The following is a 22,853-nucleotide window of genomic DNA, read 5'->3' as shown; positions in this document are numbered from 1 at the left end:
GATTCTAATTCTTCAAAAATTCTATGAAAATCCTTTGAATCAAAGAGGCCATGACCTGCGTACGTGTGAAATTTCTATCTCTCCAAGAGAGTCGATTTGCATTGCTTTTACAGCTCAACCAGAACAGGAAATAGCAGGCTTGAAATAATAAAGAACCGGATTCAAAAACCAAATTACAAGGGAACAGGTTTCTCATTAGCAGAAGAATTCAGCTCTTTGAGTATATCTCAGATGCCAGTCTTTCGTACGAAGAAACGGGCATGCGTATCCTTCCGGTCCATTTAGCGCTTATACAGCGGTTGATAAGACAATTTTATTTTAAATTTCCCACATATGTTAGAGATGTCAATAAAAATATGATGTACGATGGGTTATCTTTTAGTCTTAACTAGTGTATCAAAATATATGACACTCGTTAAGATAATATTATTGTACACGCCCTTTTAGATACAGAGTAGTAGCTCCGGCAAGATTTCTGAAACCAAGAGCAAAGCCGTATCACGTTTGGTGTGCTGCAACCTTGCTCCAGGCCTCCAGCGTAGCAGCTTCCTTGGTCTCCGCGGGGTGGGTGGGTCAGAGGCTAGGGTTTTAACCATTTGAGATTCTATGCATCTGCCCTCCTTGATGTGCAGCCCAATCGCATGATGTGCAGGTATGCAGCATTCGACAAGAAATTGGACACTTGTGGATATATGCAGTATTCCATGAGAAACAGTATTGCTACAAATTTTTAGAAGAAAGGTCCAAGAAGCACCCGGCTTTAAATTAATAAAGCCAATACACAAGCCGAAGATAACGTATCGCTATATTTTAGAGCACTGTGCAGTGTTCATGATCAGTTACATATATCTACCAAAAACCAACCCTGCTAAGCTCCTATAATTAACAAGGTGTTAGAAAGTTTGTCAAAAATATTAATACATACACATGCAGGGGACGCTACCTTTATATCAGGATCCAGTATTTCGAAAGTCATCTGATACCACCAAGCTTATGAAATGTCTGTACGAGAAGCACCTGCGCAGTACGGTTATGCAGTAAGAACGGACCCTGCACGGACAAATAAACGGGAGAATCTTTCATGACTGAGAAAGGAGGGAGGGGGGTGGTGAAGAGAATAGAAAGCCAAAGTATATGCTTATTTCTTTTGGCACCGGCTGACATAAAAAAAACTTAAACTGCTCTTTTTATATACCCAAAAAAAAGAACACTTAATTTTCTATTGTTGTGTGTGATGATGGGAATAAAAAAGCAGAATCTGGCGTACCCGTTCATAGGACTCAACATCAGGCTACTGGAACTTTACAGCAGATGCTCAGGACATCATCTAATGGTGCATGATCACCTGTGCCCTCGTCCTTCCACGCATATAACAGTTCTTTCCCTTTGAACACGAACATTCCACCCTAACGAACATAACAAACAAAATGGCGGTCCATTGATCAACAAAGACTCTGCAATGTTCAGACTTCAGAGTATAGTGGCAGAAGCAGTTGACTATGGGTAAATGATATAACCTGTTGCAGGACACTTGGCCTGTCATCTGGGGTGGCTTCGATTGTATAGTTCTTTGTTGCCTCCTTGAGGGAATCAAACCGAGAAAACACTTTCACCTTCAAAGATATGCGTTCTTGTTCAGGACAATGTCCACACAACTTTCATGATAAAACAACTACACAAATGAAAAATCACTGCTACAAATGATGCTTACACTGGCTGGGTTGAAGAATGTGCGACCAACACCAAAATATAGGCCCAAGAGATCATAAGCCTGAAAGGGTTTAAAGGATGTCATGCACTTGGGGACAGGATAAATAAATAAAAATTTATGGATAATAAAATTTAAATTTCCAATCCATAGACGATGAGATCATTGATCCTCATGTACCAAATATTGTATATCCATGTGTCTATCTCATTTACCTATTTACATGACTACATCTAAGTTTGAAGAAACGAGCAAAATGTATATACACACACTTATCAAGGAGAACCACCATAGCAACAAGGACCATTTCCAAATGAAAAACTTATCATTACATATCTCCTTCAAATTTATGCGTGGCTAGATTGGCTAACGCTGTGGCTATCAGGTGGTTCGCAGTCGCTGACATGTGGGCCTCAATGTTGTTTTGTTTTTTGAGGGGAGGCCTCAGCGCTGGTGCGTGGTTTTGCGACTAATTGAGTGTTAGTTCGGTCAGCCCACTCCTAGCTGTTTTTGACTGGAAAGTCGGCCTGGTGGATAGGCCGTGAACTAGCTGCACAGCCGGTGATAGGGTGGGTGTGCTGTTGATTTCTGGGAGTTTAGGGGCAGCTGACTTAAACAGCCGCCCTCAAAAAAAGAAATGATGTACTAAATGACATGTGGGCCCGGTTGTGGGGTTTTAGTTGGCCGTGTTTACGATTTCTTAAAGAGAAAAGCTGACTGTGTTTATGTTTATCCTTTCGTCGCATGTTTGGTGACCAGGATCTGTTTTTTTTAGGAAAACCAGTCTGCTTTGTCCTCCGCGCAGAAAATTTTATGAATTCTAAAATGTCTCAGAATTAAATAATTGCCCACAAATTTAAGAATCAAGGTTCGAATTTTTAAAATGTTCCTACATTTAAAAATTGTCCCAAGTTTTAAAAACACGAATGAATTTTGAAAACAACGCGGGGGTGTGTCTACGTAGCTATTCCACTCATTACACATGGAATAGGATTTGTCCTAGGCCAGCTCTTCCATGGCCGCTGGTTCTTTTAGGGTTTGTTCTTTTGCTGCAGCTTTGTTGGGGGGAGGAAGTTTATCTGCGCTTGGCTGAAGAATAAAATAAAAACAATACTCAACGCATCATTGAGGCTCACACCATCTAAAATCGCGTACAAACTACTCGCCTATAGCCGGGCGCAGCAGAGCGCGCCACTTTGTCTAGTTCTCATGATCACTGGCCCAAAAGTAAGATAATTTCCAACACTCTTTCTCCAAAATAGACACATTCCTATGGGGTCAATCCTGCTAGGACTTAGTACAATGCAGACAATGGCAAGAAGATGTTAACAATTTTAACAGATAAAATGTGAATGTGAGCAGTATATGATGTGACCATACAGTATAGCAATATCCAGTAGATACATTAAGGCATGAGCACGCAAATTAGTACCTTGCGCTCAGGATCTGCGTAGAGGTAATCCAATGGAAAGGGCAACTGCATTGAACATATTTTAAACAAAGTTACTTAGGGCTGAAAATATTCAAATATCACCAGTAAATACAGCATATATGAACAATTGGGATTTTAAGACATCCATTGTCTAGCAAGTCCCACACGAGGTGAATAAGTTAGATTAAAACATCAGCAGGATTGTGCAATTATGCAATGATCTTTGCAATTATTGGTGAGCGCATACCCACAAACAAGTTGAAGGTCAAATGGTAAAAAATCTGTGTCTAGAATAAGATTATAGATGATCACCAAAGTTCGCAGTGTGTGGTGAGGGGGTACGAGATAAACTACAAATAGAAGTGTATTACATACACGCTCAGCAAGTATACGGGCTTTATCAGGAGTGCCAACACCAACAGCAATTAGTTTGACGCCAGCAGAATCAAATCTTTCTTTCGCGTCTTTCAACGTCAAGGCCAACTCCCAGCTGCAGAGGACACGGTCACAAGTAGAGTTGATGATTAGCTCAGAAAAAGAAATCAAACCAACACGCACAAACTATATCCAGGTGACACAATTCATCTACAGAAGGAGGGGGGTGCTCTCTTACCAGCAAGGACATCCGAAATGCCTTAGCAACGCGACCACAGCCATTCCCTGCACAAGCAGCGAATTACTCCCCCAATTTAGTTATGTACCGCAGCAAATTAAAAAGGGAAATCAAATGATTTCGTAGCTAAATGGGATTTAGTGTTTCGCCCTACAGAAGGAGAACAATTTATTCAAGCAAAGCAACAAATGGACGCCCCTGGTTCTGACAAGAACCTCTGAGTGGCAAACCTGAACCTCAAACTAGATACAGTATAATATTTCCTATGCTACATCTCCTCGTAAGACAAAGACTAAGCTAATCGGAGAAAAAGGTGAGCATCTGCATCTCTACCTCGTTCTGGTCCCACAGATCCCTGATCAGGACGGGCTCGCCGGTGGCCGCGGAGAAGATGGCGACGCCACCGAGGGCATCACCGATACCCGACCCTGGTTCCGGTGAAGAAGACGGAACGGACGGCGAGCTCGCGGCAGCTGCAGGTGCCAGCGGCGAGCGGTGGAGACGGAGGCCGAGGCGGCGGCGGCGGCTGGGGACGGGGGCGAGGTCGGGGCGGTAGCGAGAGGAGGCGACGGCAGGGAGAGCGGCCGTCGGCGGGAGGGAGAGGCGTGGCAGCGAGGCGGCCATGGCTAGGTGTACGCGGCGAAACCCTGTCCGAGAGCAAGACCGGCCGAGGATGCCGAGCAAGAGCAAGCGGGCCGATGCGGTGGAGATGGGTTTCCCGGTGGCGGGACGGGCGGCGTGGCCACAGATTCGTCACGGAGAGTGCAATCTTTTCTTTTTCTTTTTCAATTCGAGTGAAGTGCATATCTATAGTCCTTGGTCCTTACTCACTCAAAATTTGCAAAGTTTCAAAAATAAGAATTGCTCAAAATTCCTTTTTTCCATTAAGAAAGGAGTGAAGCAGACGACGTTCACATTTAAGGTTGGCCGTCACAGCCGAGACCAAACTCTAGTGTACTTGAAGCGTAGGCCCGCCATTAACAGGCGCTAACCATCACATACCGAGCTTCGCTTTGATCGCAGTGTGACGCAAATCCGGTATAGATAGCAAAAGGCTTTCGTGTCTTTCCTCAAGAGATGACCCCGAGTTATCCAAGCCACTAGAGAATGTGCACTACAACAAACGCTCGTTAACGAATTAAATTTCAGTTTTTCAATCGGATCATTAACAATGTTTTGGGTGTAAACACTATTTTTTTAAACATGCATGCATGGGTGTGAGGTCTTACTCCCACAACAATATATTTATGTGTGGAATCTTTTCTTGATAATAAACACAACTCTCGAAGACAACCACTATGATGCGCGTTCACTATTCTTTCCGCTACCGTACTAACCTCTTCTTTCACTGTTGTAAGGTGACCATAGGATGGGGTTAGAGCAAGGAGGCATGGGTGAGAAGGGGCGACGATGTCGCTGGAGCACATGAGGTGAGAGGAGGAAGACGAGCCATAGGTGTTGAATGAAATATGCACCGCCAGGTTTGTATCTGTGTTGATGCGTTTGATGACCGAGTGCAACTTGTGTTGGCAATATGTTTCATTTTACCTGTAAGCATCTTTCATAAAGGGAATTTTTCATAATCCGGTCCAAACTTTGTGTCGTGAAGTATTATACATTTGGTAAAATATGAAAACAGATCACATGATTCCCCATAAATAATCATTATACTTAAGACCGTATGTCCGTATCATTGGGTGTATATGTCATCTTCATTTTATTTGGTGTTAAGGTGCAGTATTTGAGTGCACTCCAACTACTAATGCCAATCAAAAGGGCTGTATTTGGACATTTGAGTTGATCATCCACATATATGTCCCCTTCATATGACTCGCTTAATTATGGAAAATATTTATCAAACTTCAAGACATAGCTGAACTAGTTTTATTGTGGTTCCGTAGCAACGCACGGGCACCTTACTAGCAAGGTATTAAGTTTTCAACGCTGCTATACACATGATACTTAATGCATGATTTGCGCACGATGGTCACATCCAGCCATCGGATGAAGGAACCAAGTGCATCACACCCATCAGATGGTCAATCGTCCATGCATCGTGCATGGTGGGTCGGCTGTGAAGTACTCCCTCTGTTCCAAAATAGATGACTCAACTTTGTACTACTTTAGTACAAAGTTGAGTCATTTATTTTGGAACGGAGGGAGTAGTTTCGTTAAGTTTTACTCCTTTACATCCATTTGAAGGATAAGTTTTTTCGGACGGAGGGAGTACTCGGTAATTATGGACATTTTCTATGATACTAGTTTTCTGTGCATCAGCGACACACTGATCGTGAGAACATTATAGTATTCATAGAGAGGCTTTGGTCAGCTAGACCGGGGACCCACGGCACGGTTCAAGGGACTCTTCGTTATAGCTCATTCACTTTCAGGGCATCACCCATTTCAAAAAATACGAAAACAAACTGGCAGCTCTGCCCATATCTGATCAATTTCCGTCACTTTTCACAGCACATTTTCGTCCCTTTCGACAACCCATTCTCGTGTTCAAAAATCTAGCACAACCCATTTCCTGCCCCAGTGAAGAAGAATGAATAGCCAAAATGGGTCACATCACAGGCCGCTATCTTGTCCGGCGCGAATTGCAAAATCAGTGAGCAGCCATGCCAGGTCGTCCAAGACCAATCTCGTCAAGAGCCATCGCTCGCCGGGGAATCAATTTTCCTCGGTCCTGTTCCGTTCCGTTCGCGCGCAGACAAAGACTAGGAATAGTCAACTCTCAACACAACCAATATACTACTCCAAATTGGACAATTGGTGCTTCTAGTTAACTGTTGGGGATTAGCACTAGAAGTAGCCGAGTTCCACCAGATTCATCCATCCATTTCCATTCCAGCCGCAGTCGGTCGGCTCCGATCGAATCCCCCCCAATTCCTTCCCCATGGCCATGGCCCTCCTCCCATGCCTCCTCCTCCTCCTGGCGTTCGCCGGCGCCCGGGCTCAGCAGATGCCCTCCTTCCCCGCCGCCAACGACGCCAGGCCCTGGCTCCCGACGGAGGCCAGCCGCATCCTCGTCTCGCCGAGTCGCGGCATGGCCGCCGGCTTCGTGCCGTCGGTCTCGTCCGCCGGCAAGTACCGCTTCGCCGTCTGGGTCGCCAACGTCTCCTCCCGCGCAGACGGCAAGACCATCATATGGTACGCTCACAACGCCTCCAACGGCGTCGTCGTCGAGGCCGACGGCAGCTCCACCCTCGTCGTCGACGCCGCCGGCGTGCTCACTTGGGCCGGGGCCAGCAGCACCATCTGGACCCTGCCCAACACCGCCAACGCCACGGCTCCCAGGCTGACGCTCAACGACACGGGGAGCCTCGTGTTCGGCTCCTGGTCCAGCTTCGGCGAGCCCACGGACACGCTCATGCCGGGGCAGGACATACCCCAGGGGAACAACAACAGCGCCGACGTCACCACGCTGCGGTCCGCCAGCGGGCGCTACCGGCTCGTCAACTCCATGGCGCTCAAGTACTACTCGGGCGAGCGCGGCGCCGACCCCTCGGGCTCCATCTACGCCAACATGAGCGGCGGCGGCACGCTGCTGAACCTCACCACGGAGGGCGAGCTGAAGCTCAGCGCCGGGAACCCGACGACGCTCATCGCCTCCGACAAGGGCGCCAGGGACCGGCTGCGGCGCCTCACGCTCGACGACGACGGCAACCTGCGCCTCTACAGCCTGCTCCCGGCGAGGCGCGAGTGGCGCGTCGTGTGGGAGCTCGTGCAGGAGCTGTGCAGGATCCAGGGCACCTGCCGCGGCAACAACACCATCTGCGTCCCCAAGGGCGCCGACGGCGTCACCTGCGTCTGCCCGCCCGGCTTCCGCAACAGGACCGGTGCAGGGGACGACGGCTGCGAGGCCAAGAAGAGCGTGGCGGGCGCCGGCGGCAAGTTCGTCCGGCTGGACTTCGTGTCCTTCTCCAGCGGCGCGCCCAAATCTTCCTCCGATCCTGGCCCGTACATGTCTATCCAGCCGCCCAGTAACCTGGCGGTGTGCAGGAATATGTGCCGGGACGACCCCGGCTGCCCGGCGTTCGGCTACAAGTTCGGCGGCGACCGGACGTGCCTGCTGTACAAGTCGCGGCTGGTGGACGGGTACTGGTCGCCGGGGACGGAGATGTCGACGTTCGTGCGGGTGGCGGAGGCGGACAGGGACAGCAACCCGTTCACGGGGATGACGAGCATGATCGACACGGTGTGCCCGGTGCAGCTGGCGCTGCCGGTGCCGCCGAAGCAGAAGGCGACGACGATCCGCAACATCGCCATCATCACGGCGCTGTTCGCGGCGGAGCTGCTGGCGGGGGTGCTGTCCTTCTGGGCGTTCCTGCGCAAGTACTCGCAGTACCGGGAGATGGCGCGCACGCTGGGGCTGGAGTACCTCCCCGCCGGCGGGCCCCGGCGGTTCTCGTACGCGGAGCTCAAGGCGGCGACCAAGGACTTCACGGACGTGGTGGGGCGCGGCGCGTACGGCACGGTGTTCCGCGGCGAGCTCCCCGACCGGCGCGCGGTGGCGGTGAAGCAGCTGCACGGCGTGGGCGGCGGCGAGGCGGAGTTCTGGGCGGAGGTGACCATCATCGCGCGCATGCACCACCTCAACCTGGTGCGCATGTGGGGGTTCTGCGCCGACAAGGACCAGCGCATGCTGGTGTACGAGTACGTGCCCAACGGCTCGCTGGACAAGTACCTCTTCTCCAGCTCCTCGTCGGCGGCGCCCTCCGGCGGCGACGCTCAAGGCGAGGACGGCGAGGAGAGCTCGCAGCAAGGGCAGCAGCCGGTGATGCTGGACCTGCACACCCGGTACCGGATCGCGCTGGGGGTGGCGCGGGCGATCGCGTACCTGCACGAGGAGTGCCTGGAGTGGGTGCTGCACTGCGACATCAAGCCGGAGAACATCCTGCTGGAGGACGACTTCTGCCCCAAGGTGTCGGACTTCGGGCTGTCCAAGCTGACGAGCAAGAAGGAGAAGGTGACCATGTCGCGGATCCGGGGCACGCGCGGGTACATGGCGCCCGAGTGGGTGATCCACCGGGAGCCCATCACGGCCAAGGCGGACGTGTACAGCTTCGGCATGGTGCTGCTGGAGATCGTGTCCGGGCGGCGCAACTACGGCTTCCGGCAGGAGTCGGTGGGCAGCGAGGACTGGTACTTCCCCAAGTGGGCGTACGAGAAGGTGTACGTGGAGCGGCGCATCGAGGACATCATGGACCCCCGCATCCTCCTCGCCGTCGACGACGACGCCGACAGCGTCGCCACCGTCGAGCGCATGGTCAAGACCGCCATGTGGTGCCTCCAGGACCGCGCCGACATGCGCCCCTCCATGGGCAAGGTCGCCAAGATGCTCGAGGGCACCGTCGAGATCACCGACCCCGTCAAGCCTACCATCTTCTGCGTCCAGGACGACTAACTAACAAGTCTTCTTCTCTCTTTGCTTTACTTTAGTAGTAATATAAAAACAAAGCCAAGTGGTTAGTTACGTGTATAATACTAGAGTATTATACCATCTCAGATCCAGTTCAGTTGACTGACTGATTGGACTACGTATGCATGCATGCTCTTGGAAAAGTCAAGTCCAACCACATGTTATAAATGGTTATACAAATTAGTACGAACTATCCGCGTTGCCGCTGAGTTTCTTGGTGCTGAGCGGCGTCTGACCACAGCATGAGCGCAGAAAGGAGTGAGATGGTAGCTGTCTCCACGCGTAGCCTGCATGGACCGAGACCAACAGGGACCGCACCAGCCGCCTTCAAAACCTTCACCTCCTCCTCCGTAAAGTCTGACCAAACGTGGAAAACAGCCATATTTGAAACTAACCAAGTTCAATTGAATGCAATTACATCGTGTGTTCAACTGTTCTCGACCTCTGGAATCGACAAATGGGTGAACTACAAAAAAAAAATTCTATGATCTTGCTACTGTTCATTATATGTGGGTTGCTATTTTGCATAGCATAAAACCATTTTGTTCAGCAAGTGCAAGTAGCCCATATCAGATGAAAAACATAAGTGCGTGTTTGGGATAAGCAAGTTGTAATTAAGCATCTATGTGAAAATGCTAGTATGCTAATGCTGACCAATTGTCACTTTCGTTGAAACACTTAGATAGATAGATACAAATCATGCAAGATTTATGCTAATACTGACCAGGTGTCACTTTCGTTGAAACACTTTGATAGATGGATGGATATAAAGCACGCAAGATTTACTACGTTACCTCCTTCCGGTCCAATGATTAAAAGCCCGCTTTCCTCCTCGCTGCTGCACTTTGGCAAAACGCTCAAAACAGGAGGCGCTTCAGCAGATGCTAAGAAAGCAAGCTTTGATTGCGACACCTGATAACAGAAAATTCCAAGCACTCAATGCATGAGTATCTGATTGGTTGCGGTGTTACGTGCAAGGTCACAAAGAATGGATTGTGAGTGCTTACAGCCAGCGGAAGATCATGTATCTGAATTGGGGGCTTCAGTGACATATCATGCACTCTCTGGCCTAAACAGTACAAGAGCAATGCAGTTAGTTAGTTATACTTCAATTTATTACATCTGCACTGAAATCTTAGCCACAAATGGTATCTTGACACTGAACAGCTACCATATAGCCATTCAGCATATAACAGTCGAACAGATAGACAGATGCTCAAACTTCTTACATTGTTTAACTGCAGCTAACACCAGCCGTTGCAACCTGTCCACTCTATTTTCCGCTATCGTATGGCATCGTTCAGTCAAAAGAGGCGTAACACTGGAAGCGCCAAGTTCCTACACAGATGAAGTATAAACTGATTTAGAAGTAGATAAACAAGAAACTGGACAGATAAAGCAGTACATAACATACAGTACATTTCTCTATAAGCCAATCTGCACGTCCACCTTTCAGCGTCCCTGGGGGTTGGGATTATGAAATTGTCAAGGAATGGAGTAGCAAAAGCTTTCCTGATGTACAGATCAACTCAGGAAAATCTACGGAAGTTCAAAAGAAAAAGAAAAACTCTGAAAAGTTTATGTGGCTCACCAAATGCAGCAAAGACATGCCATTGAATGCCTTGAGGAGCAATGAGCCTGGCGTTCTCCAATAACTCAACATCTGATCCATTCTTGTCAACCTTTTGTATGGATCCTTCAACTAAGCCACCGGCCCCATCAAATAGTTCGACCCTTCAAAAGATTGTTTCAAAGTTTTAACATGTGCAGAATCCTTTGTAGAATCATTTTAAAACATGTAAATGGGAGTAAAATTCCACTGAAGATACAGCGAAGAGTAGATTTCGTGCTAGATGACTAGGTAAAATATCATGTGCAATTGAAGACTTCTGTAGAAATCTGAAATTTAAGTGAATAGGTATTCATCACAAGTAGAAATATTAGATTTCACTGTATGTCACTAGGGGAAATATCATGTTCAAACAAGCACTTTTGTCCAAATCTCAAAATAAAGCGTGAAAAGCACATGCTCAAGTTTACAAAATGTCTAAAAAGATTTACATCTAGGTCAAGGCATGTTTTACCTTTTATCTTCTGTTCGGTGTATTTGTCAGGAAGAAAAAACAACATTTCATCATATGGCTTTGTTTACGAAGCATTTGCCCCTTTTCAATATCTCAATGTATCGGATTCAAAGTGCTAATTCACACTGGAGCCTATATTATATCCAAAAATAGCACTGGTCTTCCAGAAAATGATATACTAGACACAATTGTACTATGTGCATGGGCATACCGGCTAAAGCATTTTTTGGAATCTCCTAAAGTCATTAGATGTGTGTGAATGGTGTCGTAAATCAAAAAGGTTCACCACAAAGGAGCTTTTGCATATACAAGAAGTTGGGGAGAAGGACTAAACTAACCAAAGAGGGCTTCTGCCTTCTGGTACATCTTAAAACTAATTCTCTGGTCTATAGCTTCTACTCCATAGTGGAGTAGGTTCCATGGTATATCAAGAAGTGAATATCTAGGAAATTCTACCCTTAACAAAATTAAGCTTGACATCATCGAGTATTACATAGAAGTTACACAAGAAAAATAAATAAATGGAAGCAGTGAAACCTGTCATTGATGCCAAGGCGCAACACCCGTGTCATGTGCCAGAACTCGTCGCCTTGGATGCGAACCACCTCACCCTGCAGATTAACATCAATAACCGCTACGATCAGTATGAAGCCACCGAACACCACACATCACAAATAACCCAACACAAGAGGGCTGCTCGACAAAATGTCTACAAGATGGGAAGAAAAATGTTTCATCCGACAGACGTCGTCTTGTCACCACAACATATTGAGGAACACGGACATTTCTGCTCCCAGAACATAAGCTACCGAGAACAAATATTACAGGTTTCGTGAACGAACGCAAAGCGCTCGACGAAATGCCTACGCGGAAGAGAACGGGATAAGACGAGTGCGCTCACCTTGGACAAGGGGAGAGAGGGGGAGTGGAACCGCGGCAGGCCGCCGCGAGCACGGCTTGCCCCGGCAGTGCTGTGCGCGCGCGCGGCGGCGGGGGGGACGAGGAGGCGCCGGGCCGGCGGCGGAGGCCGGCGCATCAACGCGGAGAACGACGAGAAGGTGGCGGCGGGTGGCATCGCTGCGGCAGTGTCCTCGCGTGCGGCTCAGCCGGGCCTGCGCCGCTGGTGGTCGGTCCGGTCCGAGGTGGAAGCGCCGGACGAGGTGGATATCGGAGCAGGAGCCAAGTGAGCACCGGAGAGGGAAGAGAACGAGGAGGCAGTTGCGGGCCGCATTTAGGCAACGTCGGCCTTGGACCTGCAGGCTCGCGCCAATGTGATTCGTCCTTTTGTTTTTTGAGGGGTGCCAATGTGATTCGGCCTGTTCAGCCGGTTTGGACTGACTCCGACCCGTTGAGGCCCAGTTGGGCGGTATATCAGGCTTGGCTCGGCTGAGGCGCCAGCGTACAAAAGGACTGTCCGATTCTCGAAAAAAAAAGGACTGTCCTTAAACCTCCCTAAATAAAAATGACTGTCCTTAAACCTCCCTAAATAAAAATGACTGTCCTCAAAGGGAAAAAAACTACAAAATGGCAGGTACTCCCTCAGTATAAAGTTGAGTCATCTATTTTAAAACGAAGGAGTAGTTTTTAAGTAAAAAGAAGTTTTTTTCGCAATGTAGATACGCACAGACATTCACATTATTAGTTTCTTAAAGCATATGTGAAACATTGAAGCCAAAACATTAAGAAATAAGCAGAGTACATGCAAAAAAAGAAAGCATTGGCAAACTACATAAAATAAACATTTGGCAGTTTTTGGTCGTCTCAGGTCACGGATCGCCGCCTCTTGGGTTTACGGCTCTTAGAGCATATCCAGCCGCGCTCCCAAGAGGCCCTTTCCAGACGTTTTTTTTAGTGTCGGCATGCAAAAATCGGCCCAGTCGCGCCTTCATGAGTCTGTTTTTTGCTGGGTTGGGCCGAAATAACAGCCAATGCACCCGAGCTGAACCCGGCGCGCTGGGGGGCGCCGTCACAAGCGAAAAGGGGAGTGGGGCTGCTCTGTCGGTGAGAGGGGGGCCTTTTCCCGCTGTTTCTTCCCGCTTTCCTCCTGGCTTCCCTCTCATTCTCTCCATTCCTCCCGCCAATCTCCCTTCTCCTTCCCTCGTCGGCCGCCATGCCGCCGAAGAAATACGTGATCCCCCGCGCCACGACGGCTGCGACCACCGTCGCCGCCCAGCCGAAGCAGAGGAAGCCGAGGGCGCCGCCGTCCAAGCCGCCAGGCATGTCCAACGCCGACTGGAGGGCGGAAGTCCAGCGTCGGGAGGCTGTACCACCGACCGGCGGAACAGGGCCAACGCCAAGAAGGCCAGGGACAACGCGGCGCTCGCGGCTGCGGCTGCGATCGAACAAGCCGAGGCGGCTCACGTGGGGATGATAAATCCTCCCGGGGGCCACGCCCAGTACACGCCCTGGAGCCAGCAAAGCGTCGGTTCTCCGGCCGGCTTCTCGTCGTCGCCACAACCCTGGGGATGCACGCCGTCGCCGGGCTATGCCGACGGGGACGCACACGGTGGGTTCAACCCCAACATCACCTTCCCTCATGGTCACCAGGCCCAGCGCACGCCGTCGCTCACCTTCGCGGGCGTGCAGTACCCTCCATACAACTACTCATCGCCGGCCTACGCGTCGTCCCCGACGCCCCTCTTCGCCGTGGCGCGCTGCCCTTCTCACAAGCTTCCGCGTCGCACCTTGGCGACACCGACGCGACCGAAGCCGACATGGATGACATCATCACGGCAGGCTCGGCCGCCGCCGCCGCGTCCCCCGTGTTCACTACCCAGGACGAGACAATTGGCCTGGACGGCGACATGGACGGCGAGCTCGAGTACAGCGAGGAGGAGCCGTACGAGCAGGAGGAGGACGACGAGGAGCCAACGCCGGTTCCGGCGAAGAGACTCAAGAAGAAAGGGGCGGCCAGGACCGGCGAGCCACGCATCAAGTGGTCGTCCAAGGAGTAGGAATGTCTCGCCGAAACGTGGAAAGTCGTCTGCCTCGACCCGATCACCGGCACGAACCAGGGCATCGACACGTATTGGGAGCGCATCAAGGCCGAGTTCGACGAGCGCAAACTCGTCGACCCCGACTTTAAAGACGTCTTCATGCAGCGCGGGTCGAAGGAAATGGCGAACCGTTGGGGGCTCATCCAGTCGGCGTGCAACAAATGGCATGGGATCGTCGAGGAGATCGCGGCTCGCCCAGAGAGCGGCGCCAGCGTTGAGGATCAGGTATGGCACGCCGGCCTCCCACTTCTTCTCGCCGTGAGCCCCCGCCAACTATTTGTTCCTCGGCGCAGCTGCTGCGCATGTTCGCCGTGTATCGCTAGGACAGTAGCGACCAAGAATTCAAGTACCTTCACGTCTTCAGACGGATCGAGAAGTGCGAGAAGTGGGCGGATGTCCGGCACACCCTTGTCAAGGCCAAGGAGACCTACAAGCCGGACGAGCCGACGCCGGGCGCGGGCGAGGGCGCCCCGAAGGCAACAAAGGGCCAAGAAGGGGAAACACGCCGACTCGGCTACCGCGCGCGCGCAGGAGTCCATCGAGCATTGCCTCGCCGACGCACAGGCCCGGGCCGCCCGGCGTGAAGAGAAGATCGAGGCGCGGTGGTCGGCGTTGATGACGAGCAGCGCCGTCAAGCTCGACCTACTTCGGACGAACGTCGCCGCGAAGAAGAGGAACACCGACCTGGCTTTCCTGCTGGGCGGGGCCGACATGCTTCAGAGCAACGACGAGGCGGTCAAGGCGTGGTACTTGGCGGAGCGCGCCCTCATCCTGAAACGGCTACCGTTGACGACGCCGCCAACTCCCACGCCCACGCCGACACCGCCGCCAAGCCCGAGCGATGATGCCTCCACGCCGCCCAGCAGCACAAAAGCCGCGCCGACGCCGCCCAGCAGCACAGAAGCCGCGCCGACGCCGCCCAGCACCGAAGCAGCTCCGACACCGTCAAGCCTGCGCATGCCGACTCCGCCGATGCTGGAGGCCGACCTCGCTGTGTGATGCGTTGCACGCGCGTCCTTTCTTTTTTGTACGCCAAACTTTTCATACGATCGCCGAACTGATGATCGCCGAACTAGGCCGATGTGATCGCCGAACCTGTGGCGTCTTTTGTGAGCGGGAATGTTCATGTTTGAATTTTCCGCGGCTTGGGAGGCGCCGACTGGGGGCGTGGCTGGGAGCTAGGTTACCCCAGGGGCCAATCTAGCGCTGGTTCGTCCCCAGGCCGCTATTTTTCGGCGCCCTGGAGGGCCGAACGGCTGGAGATGCTCTTAGGTTGTTTAGGTTGACGCTTTGATGGATTGTGCCACTTTGACGTCGTATGGATCGTACCTTCTCTTGCGTAAAGATTTTTTTTACAAGATATAACAACTAAACACCTCCAACAAGTCGATATGTTTGCACACAATGCCTATAAGAAGTAATTATGCATCCGCCCCGACATCGCCGAATCTAGTTGTGACATTGACACGAAGATCTTCACCTTAAATGACAGGTCAAACCAATCAAGACGAGTACATCGGTACAAAGACAAAGACGAAACATTCAATAAGGTGACAATGCAAGTCTAGATCCTGAATTTTCAACCCCATACATGAAATGGTGTTTCAGTTTGCCATCTTGATGATAGGTTCGAAGACTTCACCATCAAGTAATCAGCTCGAAACCAGTCGTGTCATCCTATGGACGAGGCGGGTGCTCAAATAATATTTTTCTGATGCCCTCACTGGTCACCATGTGACTGCTACCACAATTGAATGACTCTCGGACGATGCAATTTTACACATAAGCTCCCTTGCGAAAGTAAGATCTTGAACATGAGTTACAATTATCAATCATGGTGAGCTGGCCATGTTTCGTCTGTATATTTTTTGCGAAAAAGATCAAATATCATATATTAAGTAGCATAGGCCCTTATAAATGCTCTTACAAAAATAAAAAAATACATCCAAATAATTGGGATACCGAAGTCTTCTTCCCTCTGCATCCATTGATGCCGCGCTATTGGTGAATCTCGTTGCCGCCTTTGGGACTCAATCTCGGCAAGGCAAACTTGTTAAGGCATGAGCTTGCAGAAGCAGTGGCTGGATAAGTCGTCAATGTAGACCAGAAGATACCGCCGCCGTCGGTCCGCATAACAAATCGACGCCTCGGAGAGGGCATGTATGACGTCGCAGGCCGACCAAACGGAGTCTGGAAACACAACTCTCACACGTTCGCCAACGAGGCCGGAATTGCCAAACATTCATTAGTCAGAATTGGAGCCGGATGACCAAGACACACAACTGCATCATCCGCTCCGCAAGACAGCTCCACCAAGATAAATCTGTAGAAGAAAAAACACAACCTGAAGAACCAAATATGAGGGCATCACCCCACGTCTCCCAATAATGCCAAGAAGCACCATGGCAACAAGGACGAGATGGGGAGGACTTCCATGTTGATGATGGTACCATTGCCTCACCACGGACGACTGAATACCAGAACCTAAGTTAAAAGCATGACCGTGCCATTACCGGTCCGAAACTGTCCCAATCCCTCGTATTGCTGATGCGATGGACGGAGAGAGAGAGGGGACCCATGATCTCGCATGGAAGGAAGCAGAATGGAGAGAAAGGGAGGAGAAAAACGCTTCGTGTACTCTGGGTTGAATTCAAAAAACCCGTAAATTCCCCGTGAACCCTCCGTGGATGTAGCAAAACTCGGTTGATTTCATGTTTCGTCTATATGATGGATCACAGCACAATATACACATACAAGTTTACATATATGTTTCTGCACAATTTTACACACTGCAGTAGAGTAGTATCGTTACATTGGCTATGTATACATGGGGTGCACCACAGCACCAGAAACAAACACAAGGACAGCACCCTCGCTCAGCCCTGCGGCCGCCCCCGTGGCTGCAGGGCCCTCTTCCTGGCCGGGATCACCACCAGTTGCCTCGACAGGTGCAGTCTGGGCGTCGGGGACGCGGCAGGATCGTCGCCCTGCGCGGTTGCAACGTCGCAGCCGTACTTACACGACATCGCTCCGGCGTACTTCGCTCCCGCCGCCGTCCAACCGCTCCAAATGCCGCACCCCTGCACAGCGGCATCGCCTCTGTTCTTATTCTTCTTTTGCTCCCTCTTCGGCGGAGCAGCGGCGGCGTCGACCTTGCCGCCGCTCTTGCTGCAGGCCACATAGGCGGCGAGGAACGGGTCGTGGTGGTGCACCCTCCTCAGGACCCAGCCGCTCCCGTGCCGGCTCGCCATGAACGTGCAAGTGGAACTGGCTGCCCGCCGCGAGCCTGCAGGCTGCAGGTGCGCCCTGCTCGGGGGCAGCGGGAGCGGCTTGGCGAACTCACCGGGCACATCGTCTAGGCCGTCGTGCACGAAGAAGATGGGATTGTTGGACACGGTCGTGGAACGAGCCAGCGGCTGCTGCTGCTGCCGGTCGCCGCGCCTGGTGCGGCGGCTCATCGCTGCTCGTCTGCTTCTCCGGCTCTTGGATCGATCCTCAGGGCGACGGAGGCACGAGGAGGTGTGCTGGTTTCAGCCTGACGGCCGTCGTGGACGCATTTTATCTAGGAGCTCTGCGCGAGCCCGTGAGCGATCTCACCCTTTGCCGTGGCACGTGAACAAGGAGGCGTGGAGGCTTTTGGTTGGTGTTCCTTTGGGATATCAGGCACCGTTCGTGGCTTCGTAGTAATAGTGCTCCACTATTTACTGTTCGGGCCGTGGACTGGTGTGCGTGCTCGTCCAAATTAAGCCTTCCTCGTGTGGATTTGGGTCACGGTCCGATGCCAGGAACACTGAACACACGAGGCGTAAGTGCAAAATCATTGCGGATACGGAGAGGATCCACGGGAATTCTGTTCGATTGGATGGGCATCCAAGGGGTCGACTCCGTGCGTACGTGCTCAGAGGACATCGATCGTCCCGTCGTGTCACGGACCGTTGTGCACGCATCGCCATCTTAACTAGGTTGCGTCTTGTGCGATCAGTTGTCAACGTTGTGCATCACGTCGCCCTCGACTGGAACAAAACGAGATGAAGCCTAGGTTTTATTTTTCTTACAAAAACTTTCGTATTATCACAAAAAGGGTATAAATATGTCCTTGTCGGAAAAAGATGGCGTGCATCTCACTTGCCTAATTTTTTTTTACGAAAAACTTCCAATCTATTCATCTTCAATCATGGCAGTATAACGAACACCAAAAATAAAAATTACATCCAGATCCGTAGACCACCTAGCGACGATTACAAGCACTGAAGCGAGCCGAAGGCGCGCCGCCGTCATCACCTCTCCATCACCGGAGCCGGGCACAACTTGTTGTAGTAGACAGTCGGGAAGTTGTCGTGCTAAGGCCCCATATGACCAACGCACCAGAATAGCAACCGCCGCCGATGAAGAATAACGTAGGTTGGAAGGATTCAACCCGAAGACACACGAACGTAGACGAACAACGACGAGATCCGAGCAAATCCACCAAAGATAGATCCGCCGGAGACACACCTCCACACGCCCACCAACGATGCTAGATGCACCGTCGAAACGGAGGCTAGGCGGGGAGACCTTTATTCCATCTTCAGGGAGCCGCCGCCGTCTCGCCTTCCTGAGCATGACACAAACCCTAACAAGACAGGAAAAAACGACTGAAAACGAAGCCCTCACGCCGGCCCTTGGCAGGATCCACCGCGCCCCATGGCCCTAGGGCCACCGGAGACGAGGCGGACCTGCGGCGGCGCCGGCGAGAGGCAGAAACTCTAGCTTTCTATTATATGTTTGTGGACGTGGCCACAAACAGAAGATGGCGAACCCCCATTTGTTCGTTCGGCCAATCACAACTGCCATTTACAAAACTTAATTTTCATGTAAACACATGACCGCGGATGAATGAATGAAACAAAAAACATAGAACAATGAATATAACACACAACAATACAACAATAATAGTTCAAATTAGAAAAAAATAACATAGTTTCTCTATCCAATTGCCAATAGCATTACCCTGTCATCAGCATTTTCTTCTCTCATGTACTCTGCTCCAAACATCTATACCACGATATAGGTAAATTTCATCATTGCCTCCGGACGACCTCATCAATGGCATCTCCGGCTAAACCAAATGCAAGCATCGTCGGAAACAATTGTGCATTCTAAATAGGAGAGAACGATAGTTGGCCGCAACAATCCTTCCTCAGTGTGAAATAAGGATCATATGCCCGCACACCCTCCACTATGTGCAAGAACAAATGACTGCTCATCCGGAAGTGACGCTGAAAAAACACCTTATGGAATAGCGAGTTGGGTTTAAAGTAGTCGGCGTAGAGATCCCATTGGCCCTTTAGCATATCCTGGGAACAAACTATCTGCCAGGCATCGAACCCTTCAAGTTGAGACCATGATCCTCTCCTTTCTCCATTTCTTCAAGGATGGTAATCATCACCACCGCATCTCCATCAAGGTCATAATTGATATTCAAATCCTATGAATCAATTAACTCCTTGAAAATGAACTCGTCAAGCTCCAGGTAAGCAAACTCACCGTCCGACGAATCCATCATTTGCATACAAATGTGAAAAAGAACCTAAAAATATCTTCGACATTTCTTTAAACACATGGCAAACGAGGTGTATGGCGGGCGGAGTAGGATGTATCGGGGCGGTAACCATGTCCGGAGCGGCAAGGACGTCTTGGGCGGACGGGGGACGGTGGTGATGACACAGCGGGTTGGGACCGTATGTGGACATCGGCAGAGCTGGCGAGGGGGAGCGGGAGGCGACACAAACATGACAGAACAAAGAGGAAGAGGGCATGTATGGCGAGGGTGGTGGTCGATTTTGGGGGATTTGGCGTGGGTCTGGTGTGTTGGATGCTACTTCATGAACGCATCTGGGCAGCCCAAATCCACCCTATGGGCTAGTTTGGAGGGATGCCGAACAGTCTAGACATATGGACTGAGTACGGGGTCTGATTGGGTGACGATTTTGTATTATATGAGTTATGTGTTTTGGTGATTGAATATTGTTCGGAGTCCTGGATGATATCACGGACATGGAGAGGAGTCTCGAAATGGTCGAGAGGTAAATATTTATATATAGGACGATCGTATTCGGACACCGGAAGTGTTCCGGGGGTACCGGGTACGTATCGGGTCACCGGAAAGGGGTTCCGGGCACCCCCGGCAAAGATATGGGCCTTATGGGTCAAGAGAGGGACAGGCCGGCCCACAAGGGTCTGGTGCACCCCCATATGGGCCGAAATAGGAGGAGAAGGAAAGAGGGGAAGGGAGAAGGAAAGGGGAGGATTCGGCCTCCCCCTTCCTTCCCTCCCCCCTCTCTCCTTTCCCCTCTGGTTAATAAGGAAGGGGGGCGAATTGGGAAGGACCCCAAGTAGGATTCCTCCTACTTGGGGCACCCCTGGTTGCCTCTCCTCCTCTCCAACCTATATATATGTGGAGGGGGGCACCGCTATAAGACACACCAACAATTGTTAGCCGTGTGCGGCGCCCCCTCCACAGTTTACGCCTCCGGTCATATCTTCGTAGTGCTTAGGCGAAGCCTTGCGTGGATCACTTCACCATCATCATCACCACGTCGTCGTGCTGACGGAACTCTTCCTCGACAATTTGCTGGATCAAGAGTTCGAGGGACGTCATCGAGCTGAACGTGTGTAGAACTCGGAGGTGCCGTACATTCGGTGCTTGATCGGTCGAAACGAGAAGAAGTTCGACTACATCAACCACATTGTCAAACGCTTCCGTTTTTGGTCTACGAGGGTACATGGACACACTCTCCCCCTCTCGTTGCTATGCATCTCCTAGATAGATCTTGCGTGAGCGTATGATTTGTTTTAAATTGCATGCTACGTTTCCCAACAGTGGCATCTGAAAGGACATGCGGTGCCCCCATGTGTGGTTTTGGTAATTGATGACATTCTCTATAGACTAATGGTTGCATTGAGTTATATTTGAAGGATTTGTCCATAGGCGTTTCTTGAAGTCCATGTGTTGGTTTCAAGGAGTTTATGTGTTGACCAAGGTGATATTAAGGAATTATCCAAAGATTGGTCATGTGAGAGTTGAGCTTATTGCAAGCATGTCTTGAAGAAGAAGATCGTGTGATCATTAATGCTTACCTTCAAGGCATCATCCAAATGAAGAGTGTTGGGAAGGTTCAAGGTTAATCAAGACTAAGTCAAGAGTAAATCAAGTTGATCAACTCACAAAGCGTAGAAGATGTACCGAGAGGGATCAAGTGATACCATGGTATGGTAAGCATTGTCCATTACGCTTTGTGTACTAACCCATGATCTATGTGTGAGTTCTGTGTGGGGTTAGGTTTGTTTCCATGGGTTTGCATCAAGAGGAAGATCTCATACAACCCATGGAGGATGACATCAAGTGGTGATCGTCATCAAGATTGCGGTGCGAGTTCAAGTGGAGCATCACGAAGAGACCATCCTTGAAGCTCGCCGTCCATTGTGGTGTCAATGGACTTGTGAAGATGTGCCAAGGAGTGGCTCACACATAGTGGAGTATGGGGGAGCAATCAACTAGTCTTCATCGAGAGAAGGCAATCAAGAAAGGTGGTCCAACTTGAGGGAGTCAAGATCCTCATCATCTAGCTCAAGTGGACTTCGTGCAAGGCAAATGTTTTCCCTTGATAGGTTTTCTATTTTGCCAGTCTCATGATGATAGTTTGGAGACCGGGTTATAGGATCGATAGCCGTACTATCAAGGGGGGCTCTCAAGTGAGTAACTTGATCGTATCGATCGTCGAGAGCTCAAACCATTGCATCCTTGCATCATACTTCTTGATTCTTATTTGTATTTTCTCTTTTTGAGGTTTTAGAGCTTGTGTTTATCTTCGTGACAAGCTCTAGTACATCGAAAACGGATTTCATATGCTTCTTCCATTACGTTTTTGGTGTTGGAGGTTTTACCAGTCTTATTCGAGGAAGGGTTCTCACCATTTTCTTATGGGCCTTTTATCATTTGCTTATTATTGTTATTTCTATCAAGATTGTGTTAGTCCATGTCGTTATCTTTCCAACAAACTTGGTTTTGTTGAATTCGGAGTCCGTTTGCAGAAGTTGTGGCAGTTTTGGTGTCCTTAAAAGGCTGCAGAGGTACTGCCGCGGCTACTACCGCTTGGAGGGGATGTAATTTTTTACTACCGCTCCAGAGCAGTACTATCGCGGCTACTACCGTGGCTACTTCTGCTCCGGACCAAAATCTCGTATTAAGTCCAGAAGTGGTAGGCACGGATGTATTTTTTTGGTACCGCTCGCAAGCAGTAGTACCGCTACCCTTGGCCGTAGTACCGCTACCCCTAGTGGTAGTACTGTGAGGACGAGCGGTAGTACCACTCCGGCGGTTCTACTAGCCTTTTGCCTCCTCGCTATTGTTTTTCGAAGGGCTTCCACCGTCCTGCTAGTGGTAGTACCACTTCATGCGGGCTGTGAGCATAACAGTTGGATTTTTCCCCACCTATAAAAGGGGGGTCTTCTTCCCTAATGAACCTTATCCTTTGAGCTCGTGTTCTTCCCCCATTGTTCACCTTTCTTCGAGCTTGCTATCTCTCAGTCCACCCATGGATTCTTGCTAGTTTT

The 22,853-nt window shown here is 50.4% G+C and overlaps 4 protein-coding genes across 9 annotated transcripts; 1 reads left to right on the top strand and 3 right to left on the bottom strand.

Moving 5' to 3' along the window:
* Positions 1-357: 357 nt before the first annotated feature.
* On the bottom strand, positions 358-4,518 carry LOC119286793 (prostamide/prostaglandin F synthase-like). 6 transcript variants are annotated; one of them, XR_005140662.1, is made up of 9 exons: positions 4,087-4,518; positions 3,754-3,800; positions 3,516-3,630; positions 3,141-3,185; positions 1,712-1,771; positions 1,518-1,613; positions 1,268-1,406; positions 944-1,017; positions 358-865 (listed from the first exon to the last, which is right to left on the bottom strand). XR_005140662.1 is itself a non-coding variant. In XM_037566241.1 (8 exons), the coding sequence occupies exons 1-7, from the start codon at positions 4,375-4,377 to the stop codon at positions 1,287-1,289; spliced, it is 774 nt and encodes a 257-aa protein (XP_037422138.1). In that variant the 5' UTR covers positions 4,378-4,518; the 3' UTR covers positions 382-1,017; positions 1,268-1,286. The 6 variants fall into 6 exon arrangements, 2 of the variants coding, with proteins under 2 accessions (XP_037422138.1, XP_037422137.1); XR_005140661.1 differs by having other exon boundaries at positions 944-1,050; positions 4,087-4,517; XR_005140660.1 differs by having other exon boundaries at positions 382-876.
* A 1,754-nt stretch (positions 4,519-6,272) lies between these two features.
* Positions 6,273-9,368, top strand: LOC119286790 (G-type lectin S-receptor-like serine/threonine-protein kinase At5g24080). Its single transcript, XM_037566238.1, has one exon. The coding sequence runs from the start codon at positions 6,653-6,655 to the stop codon at positions 9,161-9,163; it is 2,511 nt and encodes an 836-aa protein (XP_037422135.1). The 5' UTR covers positions 6,273-6,652; the 3' UTR covers positions 9,164-9,368.
* LOC119286791 (ribosomal RNA small subunit methyltransferase E-like) lies at positions 9,230-12,471 on the bottom strand. The gene is made up of 8 exons (XM_037566239.1): positions 12,164-12,471; positions 11,800-11,873; positions 10,770-10,912; positions 10,593-10,639; positions 10,408-10,516; positions 10,186-10,247; positions 9,973-10,090; positions 9,230-9,535 (listed from the first exon to the last, which is right to left on the bottom strand). The coding sequence occupies exons 1-8, from the start codon at positions 12,335-12,337 to the stop codon at positions 9,369-9,371; spliced, it is 894 nt and encodes a 297-aa protein (XP_037422136.1). The 5' UTR covers positions 12,338-12,471; the 3' UTR covers positions 9,230-9,368.
* Positions 12,472-16,962: 4,491 nt separating this feature from the next.
* LOC119289157 lies at positions 16,963-17,771 on the bottom strand. The gene has a single exon (XM_037568555.1). It carries the CDS (start codon positions 17,714-17,716, stop codon positions 17,135-17,137), a length of 582 nt encoding a protein of 193 aa, XP_037424452.1. The 5' UTR covers positions 17,717-17,771; the 3' UTR covers positions 16,963-17,134.
* Positions 17,772-22,853: the final 5,082 nt, after the last annotated feature.

This window comes from Triticum dicoccoides, chromosome 4A (genome assembly GCF_002162155.2).
Source record: "Triticum dicoccoides isolate Atlit2015 ecotype Zavitan chromosome 4A, WEW_v2.0, whole genome shotgun sequence".
NCBI lineage: Eukaryota > Viridiplantae > Streptophyta > Magnoliopsida > Poales > Poaceae > Triticum > Triticum dicoccoides.
The sequence above is the reverse complement of the archived record's forward strand: the minus strand, read 5'-3'. Positions and strand labels throughout refer to the sequence as shown.

Excerpts from the sequence above, each read along its gene's own strand:
- LOC119286790 (XM_037566238.1), top strand. The coding sequence starts at position 6,653 with ATGGCCATGGCCCTCCTCCCATGCCTCCTCCTCCTCCTGGCGTTCGCC.
- LOC119286793 (XM_037566241.1), bottom strand. The coding sequence starts at position 4,377 with ATGGCCGCCTCGCTGCCACGCCTCTCCCTCCCGCCGACGGCCGCTCTC. Across the intron at positions 3,801-4,086 it reads ATCTGTGGGACCAGAACGAG|GGAATGGCTGTGGTCGCGTT; the intron begins GTAGAGATGCAG and ends CTGCTTGTGCAG. Across the intron at positions 1,407-1,517 it reads GGCCAAGTGTCCTGCAACAG|GGTGGAATGTTCGTGTTCAA; the intron begins GTTATATCATTT and ends TATGTTCGTTAG.
- LOC119286791 (XM_037566239.1), bottom strand. The coding sequence starts at position 12,337 with ATGCCACCCGCCGCCACCTTCTCGTCGTTCTCCGCGTTGATGCGCCGG. Across the intron at positions 10,517-10,592 it reads GGCTTATAGAGAAATGTACT|GAACTTGGCGCTTCCAGTGT; the intron begins GTATGTTATGTA and ends TCATCTGTGTAG. Across the intron at positions 9,536-9,972 it reads AATCATTGGACCGGAAGGAG|ACTTTACGGAGGAGGAGGTG; the intron begins GTAACGTAGTAA and ends ACGTTTGGTCAG.
- LOC119289157 (XM_037568555.1), bottom strand. The coding sequence starts at position 17,716 with ATGAGCCGCCGCACCAGGCGCGGCGACCGGCAGCAGCAGCAGCCGCTG.